We start from the raw sequence: 16086 nt of genomic DNA, 5'->3' as shown, positions 1-16086 counted from the left end.
GTTTCCCGTCCACCTTCTCTGTCCACTTTTCCATTCACTCATTCCTCTCTGCCCCGCCCAGAAATCGTGGCTTTGCCCACTCATTCTTGTTCTAACTTTCCCGCCCCAGTAGTTTTTCGCCAATCGGAGACGTAATTGTCTCTTCCCTCCCGACCTCTTAGTGACTTTACGAGAAGGAAGGTTTCTGATTGGTTTTTCTGTAGCAAGAGCTCGCCAATAACAGACAGACTTTTTTGGTTCAGAGGGTCAGGCAGTATTTTCGCTGATGATTGGTTGGGGTGGCCGAGACAGGAAAATGGCTGCGAGCTCCTCTATAGTGTCGGTGGCCGCGACGGCTTCCTCGGTTCCCGTTCTGCCATCCAGCTGCGATTTCTCAAATTTGCGGGAAATAAAAAAGCAGCTGCTACTTATCGCGGGCCTCACCCGGGAGCGGGGCCTCCTGCACAGTAGCAAGTGGTATGATGTCGCGGTCCGAGGGGACCAGGGTTGGATCCTCGGCCTTGGGGCTTGGGCTGATTCAGTTTGTGTGGCTGTTCTAGGTCTGCGGAGTTAGCCTTCTCCCTCCCGGCATTGCCTCTGTCTGAGCTGCTGCCGCCGCCGCCTATTACAGAGGTAACGACGTATTCATAGCGAGTGCTCCCCAGCATCAGAAGAGATACTGAGTGCCCTGTCACCAAAGGGGAGCACACTGTTTAGCAGGGATGTTTGTAGAGGGAGTTCAAGCCATTCACAGAGATGGATATTTTAAGCAATTTTATCTGTATGTGTTTGCTAAGCTTGGAAAGACTTGGTGCTCCAACTTAAGCTTTTGGAGGAATTAGTAAATAATGCTTGCTTAAGATTTCAGCCTTTTAGATTTGTACAGCTCAACCTCGACAGTATTCATAACGAGGAGAAGCATCGAAGGTTTTTACAACAGTGCGAAACTGATTTTGGATCCAGACGGTTCAGGGTTCAAATCTCAGCCATACTAGTGACTTTTGACAGTTTACTTAATTAACCTCCTGAAACACAGTTTCCTCATCAGTGAAATGTATATAATAGTATTTACTTTATGGGGATACTGAGAGAATTAAATGAGATATCATTTAAATGATACATCATTTTATGTATGATCTATAGTACATATGTTTACATAGTCTGTGTAGTCTGAAAGATTTTTGTCATAATCCGTTGTTTTTCCTGAAGACGCCATTTCTTAATTCCACTGCTCCTCCAACCACACACACACACACACACACACACTTAAAAGCAGTAAATATTCATTAATCCAAAAGGTACAATGCATGACATATATACACTACCATGTGTAAAATATATAGCTAACAGGAAGATGCTGTATAACACAGGGAGCTCCACTCAGTACTCTGTGATAAATAGAGGGATGGTATGGGAAAGTGGGAAGGAGACTCAGAGGGAGGGGATATATGTATACTTCTGGCTGATTCACTGATGTTGTATAACAGAAACTAACGCAAAATTATAAAGCAATTATATTCCAGTTTAAAAAAAAGTCACACAAAGAATGTATAATGCAAGTGAGAGAGGTGGAAGAAGAAATAAGCAAATGATGAGTATATGTGAAAAGGGCCACCAGAATCCTAACCTTGAATGGCCACATTTAGTACATGTTCATCCAATGAAGAAAACATGAATATAATTTTGGTTCCAGTTTTGTGCTGGCAATATTTGGGCAGGAAGGATGAAGAGAAAGAAATTATTAAAGTTTTAATCAACTTATCCCTAGAATTTGAGGGAATTGTATGTTTTTACCTCAAGCATGTATCATTTAATTTTTTTACATAGAGAATGTAGCTGTGTTTTTTGCTTTTACAGTATTAATATGTCAAAACTTGAAGACCAAAAAATACAATTAATTCCACAATATATTGCATTTATGTGGACATTTAAAAGTCTGGAGAAGGAAAGGAATGTCAGATATTAATACTAGATATTTTTCATGACTTTTTTACTTTTTCCTTATATCATATGTGTATTATTGGCTCCATTTTACAGAAGAAGTGAATACTCAGAGAAGCTAAGTAAGTTCCCTACTAACATCTTGAATGCAGGAAGTCAAGGAGTCAGAATTTAAATCTAGGTGCCTAACACTAAAGCATATGCTACTTCCCACTACATTTGTAGAGACAATACAAATTTCTGAGTGCTGGTTTAGTTTTTTAAAGTTCTTTCCCCAACTTTTTATTTTGAAAGAATGTACTATTACCTTACTTCATAGACTAATAAATAAGTATTGGGTTTGGGGGAGGAGGAAAATTATTATTTCTTACATCTTGAATTTAATAAATATGCTTCTTGGATTTGAACTTTTGTTATCCTGTTCTTAATCACTAACATAAGCTTGTCTCTTTTTTAGGAAGATGCCCAGGATATGGATGCTTATACCCTGGCCAAGGCCTACTTTGATGTTAAAGAGTATGATCGGGCAGCACATTTCCTGCATGGCTGCAATAGCAAGAAGGCCTATTTTCTGTACATGTATTCTAGATATCTGGTGAGGGCCGTTTTAAGATGTCATTCAGTTATCAGCAAAGCATCCATGTTTAGAATCCCAATAGAAAAAATTAATCTTTAATAGTTTAGCAATAGTCTACTTGGTGAATATACTTTATAAATACTTAATAATAATAAAGAAGACATCATAAGAAAAGTAAAAAGAATAATGGTATGAAAGAAAATATAAAAATATTGACAATATTCATTATTGATAAAGGCAGGGGGCAGTAGACCGTCTATTTCAGGAGTAAAACTTTATATAGTTTTGGCATTGGTTGAAAATCACCTGTGGCTATGGGTGAAATTTGCTGCCCAGAGCCACTGGTAGCCTCAGCTCACCACCCACGCCTCTGTGTGGGGAGGTGAAACCCAGACCCTGACATGTGTGGACTGCTCCTCTGGGCATGTGTGCATGCTGTGTGCTCAGATGCTGTCGTGTCTGACTCTTTGTGACCCCATGAACTGTAGCCTGCTAGGCCCCTCTGTCCATGGGATTACCCAGGCAAGAATATTGCAGTAGGTTGCCATTTCCTCCTTTAGGGGATCTTCCCGACCTAGGGATTGAGCTCATGTCTCCTGCTGCTCTGGGCAGATTATGTCAGTTTGAAATACTATGGCCAAATAATTCTTGAGAAAACTTTACTTGTCCAATAGAAATACTTCAGTATGTGTACAGGGATATATGTACAGAGCTGTTCATTGAAGTATTTTTTGTAGTAGGCAAAAAAATTAAGAACCTAAATAACCATTAGTCAAGAAATTCATTGTTAATTTTTGCCTGAAGTTTTTTCTTTATTATAATGTTGTGAAATGATCTACTCCAGGACTCTCTTGAGAAGTAAATTCTACTCTAAGCAAGACCCTACGATTTCCCTGGTGTTACAGTGGCTAAGACTCTCTGTTCCCAATGCAGGGGGCCTGGGTTCGATCCCTGGTCAAGGAACCAGATCCCTCATGCTACAACTAAGGGTTTGCATGCTGCAGCTAAAAATCCCACGTGCTGCAGCTAAAAAAAAGATCCTGCATGCTGCAACTAAGACCTGCTGTAGCCAAATAAATACATAAATACTTATTTTTTTAAGCATATTTTTCCCTTCACTTATTTATGTATTTATCTAGTGTCAGTATGGACTCAAGGATACCTATTTTTTTTAATGGTTTATAATTCATTATTGTACTTTATTGTTTTGGTACTCAAATTATTCCAGATTCACAGTGGGAGCTCCTAAATAGTTTAAAATTAAGTGACCAATAGTAGATTTCATTTTGGACTTGAACATTTCAGGTCAATTCAGGCTGCTAATTTTAGAACAGGTTTCAGAATAAACTGAAAAAAGACCTACTTACTGATTTTCTCTTACAGTCTGGAGAAAAGAAGAAGGATGATGAAACAGTTGATAGCCTAGGTATGAATTTCTTTCTCTTACCTTTTGGGCTAAAGCAGAAGTTGCAAATTCTGATTCCTGTAGGAGCCAGGCAGGTAATATAAATGTGGGAAGTGGACTGAGGAGAAGTCTGCAAGCTGGAGGGCACAACTGACTGGTTGTCACCCAGCTGCCTCTGAGGGCTCCCTTGTGGGAATGTGGGCTTGGTTTTGTCAGGGGCTTTCTTCCCTTGGCCTTACCCTGTTCCCTGCAACCTGAACCTGGAAATTTAGATTTTTAGTTGAGGCTTCTGATATTTAAATATTGATAATTAACTCAAAAATTTAAAAACCTGGTGAACCTAACAATATGACTGCAGACCAATTATCAGTTGCAGTTTCTGTAATAAAGTAAATGGACTGTGTAAGATGTCATTGGCCATTGGTGAACGTTGGCTGGAAGTTCCAGTTGTAACTTTGGTTGACGCCAAAGGGAGTATCTGAGTCTATGAAATAAAAAGCAGCAGTCTACCCTTAGGTCAGAAACTCTGTCTCTTTCCTAGGCCCTCTGGAGAAAGGTCAAGTGAAAAATGAGGCTCTTAGAGAATTGAGAGTGGAGCTCAGCAAAAAACACCAGGCTCGGGAACTTGATGGCTTTGGCCTTTATCTGTAAGTGTTAGAGTAATTTGGAACTTCTGAAAGAGATTCTTCTGAGTAGAGGGGAGATGTTATTAACTTCTGTGATCATTCCCTTCTTTTCTAGGTATGGTGTGGTGCTTCGAAAGCTGGACTTAGTGAAAGAGGCCATTGATGTGTTTGTGGAGGCTACTCATGTTTTGCCTTTGCACTGGGGAGCCTGGCTAGAACTCTGTAACTTGATTACCGACAAAGAGATGGTAAATTTGAGATGAGCTATGTGAAAAATCTTTTGCTTCAAGTCTTATGTAATTCTTTAATAATCGGGTAGGGGGAGAAAAATTTTGCTAAACCTTTCATTATAGCTACCACTTTGCTCCCTCTCCTATGGTCTCTTTCACTGTTGGGATTTAGGTCTTTATTTGAAAGACTAATGTCTAGCTCTTGTTTGGTAGATGCTGTTGGATTTGCATCCAGTTGTGTTAGACTATCTTTTCATATTCATGCTTTCATGTTCAAGTTTTACTGCAACTTGTTTTATAGACCAAATGCTATTATAGTTTCCTAATTCCAAAGATGCTATAGGAATAATTTCTCTTAAATCAAGAATTGTATTAAAAGCATATTTTATATCTCTTCTGAACGGCCATAGGACTCTGTTAAGATTTAGAAATTTGTTAATTAATGAAAGAATGTATATGAAATTGCTTTCTAAACTGCAGTTGTTTTATTAGTCATTGTTAGAGAACAGTGTCTACAGAGTTGTCTACAGAGTTTATTTTGCTGTTCTTCAGTAGTTAATAGAAGCAACAACATACTTCCTTTTGTTGACTCTAAGGGACCAAGGGCTGGGTTGATTTCCCTTAATAATGACACATGCTACTGAATTTGAGTCTGAAATCTTAATCTTGGTTTACTTCTATTCACTTACCTCTAACTGCCTACCGGGCTTTCATTGAAAGTTTGTTTAGCTCTGAACTTAAAATATGTAAAACGACATTTCTCATCTTGCCTCTTCAGTTCTCTTTCTTCCTCTCAACGTGATGGACTCTCAGTTACATTACTACTTCTCAAAATGTACTCAGTCTTGATGCCTCAAAGTCATATTTTGTCTCTTCCCTTTTTTTTATCTCCTTTTATCCAGTCAGTCATCAGACATTGCCATGGTTTCCTTCTTGTCTGCATCTCTTTCTCTTGGTTCCCTTTGCCATCTTGGTTATCATCTCAAAACTAGATTACTTAAAAGGGATAAATACTTTTCTAGCTTTCCTACTTTTGTACTTCCATTTCCAAGCTATCCTACATACTGTTTACAAACTTACCTTAAAGCACTCATATCATCATGTCATTCTCTTAACAAAAATTGCAGTGTTTTCACATTGCATCCCATTTCTGGTTGTAGCATAGCACCCGCTCTTAGTTCAGTCTTTTTTTTTTACAGCTTCCCAACACATAGCCCCCCCTCAAACTGAACTAGATGTGTCATCCTGTTTACCTACAATCATGACTTGTTCCTCTGTTGTTATCCTTACCTAGAATGTTGTCTTTTTTCTCTTCCTCTCCCTTTTTCTATTCAGTTTCTACCCATCCTCCAAGACACCTCAAATCCTATCTTTTTGAAGCTGGACCATTCTTCCCTATTCCCCCTATTATGTTTGTGAGTCTTATTCACTTAATCGAACAGCATCTCAGGTGGTGCTAGTGCTAAGGAACCTGCCTATCAATGTAGGAGACAGAAGAGATGCGGGTTTGATCCCTGGGTTGGGAAGATCCCCTGGAGGAGGAAATGGCAACCCACTCCAGTGTTCTTGCCTGGAGAATCCCATGGACAGAGGAGCCTGGTAGGCTGCAAACTGTAGGGTTGCAGACTTCAACTTGACTGAAGTGACTGAATACACGCACACACCTGTTCATTATTAGGTGCTCTAATAAAATTTTGGTGATAAATTCTTTTAGAAAATAAAGATAATTCCTTGATGTTCATTTGGGGGAGAGGTCACAGTGTATTAAGTATCTCCCTCTCTCTCCTGCTGCCAGCTGAAGTTCCTGTCTTTGCCAGACACCTGGATGAAAGAGTTTTTTCTGGCCCATATATACACAGAGTTGCAGTTGATAGAGGAGGCCCTGCAAAAGTATCAGAATCTCATTGATGTGGGCTTCTCTAAGAGCTCATATATTGTTTCCCAAATTGCAGTTGCCTATCACAATATCAGAGGTGAGTGAATAAGAATAGCGAAGTACCATCAAATCCTGAAGGTAGCACTGTATTGTTTTCTGAACTCTGTCTTATTTCTGCAGATATTGACAAAGCCCTCTCTATTTTTAATGAGCTAAGGAAACAAGACCCTTACAGGATTGAAAATATGGACACATTCTCCAACCTTCTTTATGTCAGGGTGAGCTGCTTCCTTTGCCTGGACTTGATTAAGCTCTTGTGCTTTGAATCTCCTGGGTTGGATTATCACCTCGTAGCATTAGATACAAGAAAAATAAGGGTTTCTTTTTCATGCTTAGATCATCTTTCTTTTCTTTCAGAGCATGAAATCTGAGTTGAGTTATCTGGCTCACAACCTCTGTGAGATTGATAAATATCGTGTAGAAACATGCTGTGTAATTGGTAAGAGTCATTTTTTTCTTTCAAGATTTATCTTTATTGTAAGTAATCCAAATAACAACAATATAAAAGTATCAAAAAAAAAAGGAGGGGGGGCAGTAATCTGGCAGTCCAGTGATTAGGACTCAGATTCCACTGCAGGGGGCATGGATTCAACCTCTGGTCAAAGAATTGGGAGCCTGCCCAAAATAAAAGTGTCAAAGGTAATAAAATTATATACAGTAGAATGTCAAGGATCACTATAATGCCACTCCCAAGACTGTTTGGTGGATACAACTCCAGAATATTTTTCTGTGTAAATAGTAAAGATGGTATATGTGTAGGTATGATTATTTACAAAAATTGTGTCATTATATACACTGCTTTGTAATGTCCTTTTTTTTTTAACCTAAAATATATCTTTTTCCATCTTTTCATGGTATTTCATCTAGAGTTGTATTATTTATGATGGCTATGTAATATTTTATTATATTGATGTGCTTTTTTAAAATTTAATTAACTTTCTATTGTGTAAGTTGTGGCTAGTGTTTCTCTTCAAGAAAGTTAGAGATACCAAGGGAACATTTCATGCAAAGATGGGCACAATAAAAGACACAAATGGTATGGACCTAACAGAAGCAGAAGCTATTACGAAGAGGTGGCAAGAATACACAGAAAAACTATACAAAAGAGATCTTCACGACCCAGATAATCACGATGATGTGATCACTCACCTAGAGCCAGACATCCTGGAATGTGAGATCAAGTGGGCCTTACTTGAAGCATCACTACGAATAAAACTAGTGGAGGTGATGGAATTCCAACTGAGCTATTTCAAATCCTAAAAGATGATGCTGTGAAAGTGCTGTGCTCAATAGGCCAGCAAACTTGGAAAAGTCAGCAGTGGCCACAGGACTTTAAAAGGTCAGTTTTCATTCCATTCCCAAAGAAATGCAGTGCCAGAGTATGTTCAGACTACCACACAGTTGGACTCATCTCACATGCTAGCAAAGTAATGCTGAAAATTCTCCAAGTGAGGCTTCAACAGTATGTGAACCAAGAACTTCCAGATGTTCAAGCTGGATTTAGAAAAGGCAGAGGAACCAGAGATCAAATGGCTGACATCTGTTGGATCATAGAAAAAGTAAGGGAATTCCAGAACAGCATCTACTTCTGCTTTATTGACTACGCCAAAGCTTTTGACTGTGTGGATCACAACAAACTGGAAAATTCTTCAAGAGATGGGAATACCAGACCACCTTAACTGCCTCCAGAGAAATCTGTATGCAGGTCAAGAAGCAACAGTTAGAACCAGACGTGGAATGACAGACTGGTTCCAAATTGGGAAAGGAGTACGTCAAGGCTGTATATTGTCACCCTGCTTATTCAATTTTTATGGAGGGTACATCATGTGAAATGCCGGGCTGGATGAAGCACAAGCTGGAGTCAAGATTGCTGGGGAAAACATCAATAACCTCAGATATGCAGATGACACCACCCTTATGGCAGAAAGCAAAGAGGAACTAAAGAGCCTTTTGATGAAAGTGAAAGAGGAGAGTGAAAAAGCTGGCTTAAAACTCAGCATTCCAAAAACTAAGATCATGGCATCCGGTCCCATCACTTGTGTCAAATAGATGGGGAAACAGTGGCTGACTTTATTTTTTTGGGCTCCAATATCACTGCAGATGGTGATTGCAGCCATGAAATTAAAAGACACTTTCTCCTTGGAAGGAAAGTTATGAGCAACCTAGACAGCATATTAAAAAAACAGAGACATTACTTTGCCGATTAAGGTCCGTCTAGTCAAGGCTGTGGTTTTTCCTGTATTGTACAATACATTGTAGCTGTTCCAACTGGTCAGAAAAGCTCATCTACTTAATCTTTGCACAGTTCAGTTCAGTTCAGTTCAGTCGCTCAGTTGTGTCCGACTCTTTGCGACCCCATGAATCGCAGCATGCCAGGCCTCCCTGTCCATCACCAACTCCCGGAGTTCACTCAGACTCAAGTCCATCGAGTCAGTGATGCCATCCAGCCATCTCATCCTCGATCGTCCCCTTCTCCTCCTGCCCCCAATCTCTTGGCTATTCTGACTTACTTAGCATCTCTTGTGTCATCCCGACTGCTTTAGTAGTTAAAGCTTATACTCCTGCTACCACTGCTTCACTTCTGTTCTATTACAGAAGTTAACCCTTGGACAGTCTGCTTAAAGTTTGGTTATTTTTCTGTATCTAGTTCTGAGTCAGTGGCAGAAGCAAAGGTATCTTTGTATACATAAAGACCTCCCATCTTTTTTCCAAAGCGAATATCAACTTGAATGATCTTGTGTAATACAGACAGTTGTTATAAATGATTTTTCCTGAATCAAACTGACACCTGAATCTAAACAAATTAAAAAAAAAAGACAAACACATATATAGAAATAGTATTACTTGTTTTTTACCAGAGTGGAATCATAAAATTTCTCACAATTTGCTTTTCCATTTGACAGTTTATCATGATCTCTGTAAGTTAGTATATGCATATATCTAAATCCATCCTTTTATTTAGTTTATGCACATACAGTTTTTACATAAAGGAGGTTGTTTTTTTTTTTTTTTCCCTCACTGCACCCTTCATCCTTTAAAATACTTGTGTTAGCATGTTCCGGTACCACATGAAAAATATACATACACATGTGTGGGGTTTGGGCTTCCCTGGTGACTCAGTGGTAAAGAATCCGCCCGCCAGTGCTGGAGAGGCAGGTTCAATCCCTGTGGGAGGAAGATCCCCTGGAGAAGGAAACGACAATCCACTCCAGTATTCTTGCCTGGGAAGTCCCATGGATAGGGGAGCCTGGCGGGCTACAGACCATGGGGTCATAAAAGAGTTGAACACGACTTAGTGACTAAACAACAACAACAATGCAGGGTTTAATGGGCTGTTTGGTTACAAAAATAGGATCATATTGTACCCATTTCTCTGCATTTTACTCTTCTCATTCAACACTATCTCCTGAGAAATCATTCAGAAGTCTTGGTATATCTCTAATTTTTTTCTTCTTTTTAAAATAATTGAGGTATAGTTGATCTACAATATTATATTGGTTTCAGATATATACCATAGCGATTCTATATCTTTTCTGTACAGATGATCATATAATTTTTATTTTTCATTTTGTTAATATGCTATATATCACATTGATTAATATGCAGGTATTGAACCATCTATGCATCCCTGGGATGAATCCCACTTGATCATGATGTATGATCCTTTTAATGTATTATTGAAATCAGTTTGCAAATACTTTGAGGACTTTTTTGTCTATGATCATTAGTGATATTGGCTTGTAATTTTCTTTTTTTGAGATATCTTTGGTTTTGGTATCAAGGTGATGCTGGCTTTGTGGAATGAGTTTGGAAATATTCCTTCTTCTGTAATTTTTGGGAATAATTTGAAAAAAAAATTGTTAGCTCTTTTCTAAATGTTTGATAAAATTCATCTGTGAAGCCATCTGGTCCCAGACTTTTGTATGTTGGGAGTTTTTTAAATTACTCATTCAGTTTTATTACTGGTAATTGGTCTGTTTATATTTTCTATTCCTGTTTTAATTTTTGGAGATTGTATATTTCTAGGAATATGTCCATTTCTTCTAGGTTGTCCATTTTATTGGTATATATTAAAGATAGCTTTATTAAGGGATAATTTGTATACCATAAAATTTACCCATATTAAGTTTACAGTTCATTGAGTTTTTGCTAACTTATTAAGTTGTGTAACTATAATTATAATCCAGTTTAGAAAATTCTGTCATAACCCAAAATTCTCTTGAGTCTATTTGCAGTCAGTCCTACTCCCATCCCCAGCAGATCTGCCTTCTGAGTGTGCAGTTTTGCCTTTTCTAGAAATTTTAAATGGAATCTTGGAATATTTAGTCTTATTATGTGGCTTTTTTCACAGAGCTGTTTTTTGAGGTTTGTCCATGTTGTAGCATATGTCAGTAGTTCTTTTCTTTTTACTGTCAAGAAGTATTTCATTGTCTGGATATATACCACATTTCATTTATGCATTTACTAGTTGAGACAAGTCAGATGGTCTTTATTCCCTTTCTTCAAATACATTTTTAAATAGAATCCTAAAATCTTTCATGTACTCTTTTAAGACCAGTGATAATAGAACTTCCTTGATTCTTGTGGAAGAGAGGAGTTCAGAGTTCTACATTTTTAACCTTTCAGGTACTTCCTTAGGGACCTTGGAACATAGTTGGAAAACTACCAATCTGAAGCATACTCTAGGAATATTTTACCCTTTATTAAGAAAATATATGTATAAATGCTAATATCCAGAGGAAATAAAGTGAAGAAAACCTTTGCGGTGTTAGGAAACACTTTTTTTAAAAAAAGCAGAATGTGTGATAGATCAAATATATTTTCCAAGGAAATGATGATATTGCCTATACAATTTGGCTTTTCTGCAAGGATTTTGGGGAATGAGTTCATGCCTACCTTGTGAAATGCTGCCTATTTTAGTGACTTATTTTAATCTTTTTAGTTGTTCACATATTTTTTTTTCCAATCAGGCAATTATTATAGTTTGCGTTCTCAACATGAGAAAGCAGCCTTGTATTTCCAGAGAGCGTTGAAATTGAATCCTCGGTATCTTGGGGCCTGGACGCTGATGGGACATGAGTACATGGAAATGAAGAATACATCTGCTGCTATTCAGGCTTATAGGTAAGGTTTTAGTTGGACGGTGAGGTGGACCAGATTGTTGTGATTTTAGGAACCTCTGGGAAGATCACCTGGAGAAGGAAATGACTTCCCACTCTGGTTTTCTTGCCCATGGATAGAGGAGCCTAACAGGCTACAGTCCGTGGGGTCCAAAGAGAGTCGGATACAACTGAGCAACTAATACTTTCACTTTATTGAATCTGCAAGTCGCTAATTTTGATTCTGCCTCCTTACCAGTTTTCTCTTCCATTTCTTAGGCATGCTATTGAGGTCAATAAGCGGGACTACAGAGCCTGGTATGGCCTTGGGCAGACCTATGAAATCCTTAAGATGCCGTTTTATTGCCTTTATTATTATAGACGGGCCCACCAGCTTCGGTAAGTCTGACCACCACCTGATGATATGTTTGTTGTGGGAAGGGCTGACACTTTTCTTTCTCTTTGGATTAACTACTGAAGAATCACAGTGAATGGTTTTGACTTTTGGAGACCTAAGTTTAAACATGCCATATGTTGTTTGGTCATTTTTATGTAGTGTATTCTATTAATATGTTAATAGCATAACTGTGGGGACTTCCCTGGTGGTCTGGTGGTCAAGAATCCGCCTTGTAATACAGGGGATGTGGGTTCGATCTGTGGTTGGAGAACTAAGATCCCACATGCTGTGGAGCAACTAAGCCCAGGCGCCACAACTACTGAGCCTGTGCATCACAACTTGAGTCCCTGCCCTGCCGTGAGAGATCCTGCATGATGCAATGAAGACCCCCCCATGCTGCAACTAAGACCCAAGGCAGCCTAAGTAATTAATTAATTAATTTTAAAAGTAGTATAATTGTGAACATAAAATAATATATGAAGTATTGGATTAAAGCCCATTCCTTTCATGGGTTTGAAACAGTTGTGGTGGTGGTTCCTCAAGGGAGGACTTCAGTTATCTTTAGTCTTTGCTCAGGTTTTCTATTTCTCGTTCCTCACAGGCCCAATGATTCTCGTATGCTGGTTGCTTTAGGAGAATGTTATGAGAAACTTAATCAACTAGTGGAAGCCAAAAAGGTACCTGAAATTGGGTTCTGGAGAATTTATGTGGAAACCTAATGTTTGGATGAGGGGTCAAGCTATTGGTGCTTAATTTTCCTTCATTTGTATCTGTCTATATAGGGAAATCTGAATATTTATAGGCTCATAGTGTGTATAAAGCAAAGCAGGGCTGACATAGTGGGAATGTTAATATGTAGCCTGGACCTCAGATCTAGTAAAAATGCTTTGTATTCTCTAAGTCTGAACTTCAGGGACCTGCGTGAGTCATGGCACATGGGGCAATGGTTGAAGTGACTAGTTTCTTTCTTTATTGACAGTGCTATTGGAGAGCTTATGCCGTGGGAGATGTGGAAAAGATGGCTCTGGTGAAACTGGCAAAGTGAGTGAAAGAGTGAAATGTTAGTTATATTTCTATTGGCTTCTCTGGTAGGTGGATTCTGCATGTTCTAGAGCCTCTTATCCATCATCTACATGAATGAGGGGATGTTCAGTTTAGTTGCTCAGTCGTGTCCAAATCTTCTTGACCCCATGGACTGCAGCACGCCAGGCCTCCCTGTCCATCACCGACTCCTGGAGTTTCCTCAAACTCATGTCCATCGAGTCAGTGGTGCCATCCAACCATCTCATCCTCTGTTGTCCCCTTCTCCTCCCACCTTTAATCTTTCCCAGCATCAGGGTCTTTTCAAATATGTCAGTTCTTCGCATTAGGTGGCCAAAGTATTGAAGTTTCAGCTTCAGCATCAGTTCTTCCAATGAATATTCAGGACTGATTTACTTTAGGATTGACTGGTTGGATCTCCTTGTAGTCCAAGAGACTCTCTCAAGAGTCTTCTCCAGCGCCACAGTTCAAAAGCATTAATTCTTTGGCGCTCAGCTTTCTTTATGGCCCAGCTCTCACATCCATACATGACTACTGGGAAAACCATAGCTCTGACTAGACTTTGTTGGCAAAGTAATGTCTCTGCTTTTTAATATGCTGTCTAGGTCGTTCATAACTTTTCTTCCAAGGAGCAAGCATCTTTTAATTTCATGGCCGCAGTCACCATCTTCAGTGATTTTGGAGCCCCCCAAAATAGTTTGTCACTGTTTCCAACTGTTTCCCCATCTCTTTGCCATGAAGTAATGGGACCAGATGCCATGATCTTAGTTTTCTGAATGTTGAGTTTTAAGCCTAACTCAGGGTTGTAGTACAGTATATGAATACTGATCTGGAAACTTAGTCATCTTGACTCAAGAGAATGCTAGTACTTTTTGAAGGGGAATTGTTTTCCCATTTGGACAATTCAAGAACTAATTGAAAGAAATGGAATTTTATGTGAGAGCAGTCTGGAGAAACTAATTTAGGTATCAGTCTGCTCCTAAGCCCCAGGAAAATACAGAATAACTCAGAAATGATAGGGAAAGAGGTTCTTAAATGCAATTTCATTCCTACTAATTATTTTCTGGATTCTTACAAAAAATCTGAATTGCTTGGTATCTTTTTGACCTGACTCAGGGTATTACCAGGCAGTTTTTGCAATGGTATATTATCCAGCTTAAGTATTTACTAACTTTCCCTCCATCATCAGAAGCAGAATGATTTGAAATTTTGATGAAGTAACCATCACTTCTGGGCACTAATATTATTCTGGGTCCCACTGTGTCATTTATGTCAAAATTTGTACTTGTCTATATATTGTCATTTTTTGATGTTACTTGTGTGCTTTTACTTTTTTTTATCGCTAGCTTGCTTTTCAATATGATTTGTACCTAAAGACCAATTTCTTTTGTAGGCTTCATGAACAGTTGACTGAGTCAGAACAGGCAGCCCAGTGTTACATCAAGTATATCCAAGATATCTATTCATGTGGGGTATGTGTCATTAGCATGAGAATTGGGTTGCTGATCTTATTCTTATCACCTCAGTCATTCCTGCTTTCCTTATCTAGGAAATAGTGGAACACTTGGAGGAGAGCACTGCTTTCCGCTATCTGGCCCAGTACTATTTTAAGTGCAAGCTGTGGGATGAAGCTTCAGCTTGTGCTCAGAAGTGTTGTGCATTCAATGATGTAAGTATCAGTACTTTAGTGAAAGACTTGGATTTTAAGTTTGAGGACATGACTTTACTGTGATCTGGGGGTGGAAGGTGGTTAAAAGGGTGAGTGGAGAGGTTACTTTGTTCTGAGGAACTTTATAAGTCAGTATTTTAGAACCTGGTTTTGAGAATAACCTTGGATATATTTTGATTCATTTGCTTGACCTTGTTTCAGACCCGGGAAGAAGGTAAGGCCTTGCTCAGGCAAATCCTACAGCTTCGGAACCAAGGCGAGACTCCCTCCACTGAGATACCTGCTCCCTTTTTCCTCCCTGCTTCACTGTCTGCTAACAACACTCCCACACGCAGAGTTTCTCCACTCAACCTGTCTTCAGTCACACCATAGTTGGCTGCTTTCAAACCTGAACATTGCCAGACCCATATTAAGCCTTATCTCCATGTAAAGAACAGCCACGTCTATTTTTCCAAGGACCTTATTTCTCTTTGTTTGTACAACTCCTTGGGGACAGTTTATAGAATCACCTTCAGAGTAGACTGACAGAAGAATCCTGGCAGTAACAGATACTGTCTTTTGCCAGTTTGAAGCACTTCTATCTCCCTTCTGTTCCGAGTGGCTACAGATCTTGGCCTTTTCCCCAGGTCTTTTGGCACCCCCACAAAACAACCCTTTAACAGCACTTTAGCACAGGCAAGTCTACAGGAACAAAATTTAAATGCTGCTGGGAGTGGGAGATTTCTCTAGAAAGGGAAGGAAGAAAGCCTGCCACTTTACCCTCTGCTGACAATAGGGCACTGGATACCCTAGGAAGGTCAGGGCACTGGATAGATACACATGACTCATCATTCTTTGATGTGCTGAGCATGACTACTCTGATATCAGAGATTAGTTTTAAATGGATTCTAGCTGTACTTTTGTTCTCACTAGGAAGACATTCTTCCAAAACATGATTTTGGGGTGTCTCCTAGAAACTTTCAAATTGGAAGTAACAAGTAGAGTTGAACAGAGGGGCAAAAGGACTGTGTGTGGAACTATGGCCCCTACTAAGGGGAAACAATGTCTAGAGTTAGCTATACCCTTACTAAAGCAGAGCAAGGAGACAGGATTACAGAGTTTCACAGATATTTGGGTGTGTAACTTTTGTGACTATACAGATAAGAATAAACTCTTTTAAGTTGGTCTGTTTTAATAAATATTTTTG

The 16086-nt window shown here is 39.1% G+C and overlaps 1 protein-coding gene and 1 non-coding gene across 2 annotated transcripts; both read left to right on the top strand.

Moving 5' to 3' along the window:
• The first annotated feature begins 295 nt into the window (after positions 1-295).
• CDC23 (cell division cycle 23) lies at positions 296-15758 on the top strand. Its single transcript, XM_068980494.1, has 16 exons — positions 296-456; positions 540-612; positions 2378-2515; positions 3881-3923; positions 4444-4549; positions 4644-4776; positions 6554-6731; positions 6815-6912; positions 7052-7133; positions 11665-11818; positions 12073-12192; positions 12792-12867; positions 13170-13231; positions 14625-14703; positions 14781-14900; positions 15102-15758. The coding sequence occupies exons 1-16, from the start codon at positions 296-298 to the stop codon at positions 15270-15272; spliced, it is 1794 nt and encodes a 597-aa protein (XP_068836595.1). The 3' UTR covers positions 15273-15758.
• On the top strand, positions 2788-2902 carry LOC138086726 (small nucleolar RNA ACA64). Its single transcript, XR_011145431.1, has one exon. It is a non-coding gene; the product is annotated as a small nucleolar RNA ACA64 (small nucleolar RNA).
• Positions 15759-16086: the final 328 nt, after the last annotated feature.

The sequence above is a fragment of the Capricornis sumatraensis genome, chromosome 9, assembly GCF_032405125.1.
Source record: "Capricornis sumatraensis isolate serow.1 chromosome 9, serow.2, whole genome shotgun sequence".
Lineage (NCBI taxonomy): Eukaryota > Metazoa > Chordata > Mammalia > Artiodactyla > Bovidae > Capricornis > Capricornis sumatraensis.
The sequence above is the reverse complement of the archived record's forward strand: the minus strand, read 5'-3'. Positions and strand labels throughout refer to the sequence as shown.

Excerpts from the sequence above, each read along its gene's own strand:
- CDC23 (XM_068980494.1), top strand. The coding sequence starts at position 296 with ATGGCTGCGAGCTCCTCTATAGTGTCGGTGGCCGCGACGGCTTCCTCG. Across the intron at positions 613-2,377 it reads CGCCGCCGCCTATTACAGAG|GAAGATGCCCAGGATATGGA; the intron begins GTAACGACGTAT and ends TCTCTTTTTTAG. Across the intron at positions 2,516-3,880 it reads ACATGTATTCTAGATATCTG|TCTGGAGAAAAGAAGAAGGA; the intron begins GTGAGGGCCGTT and ends TTTCTCTTACAG.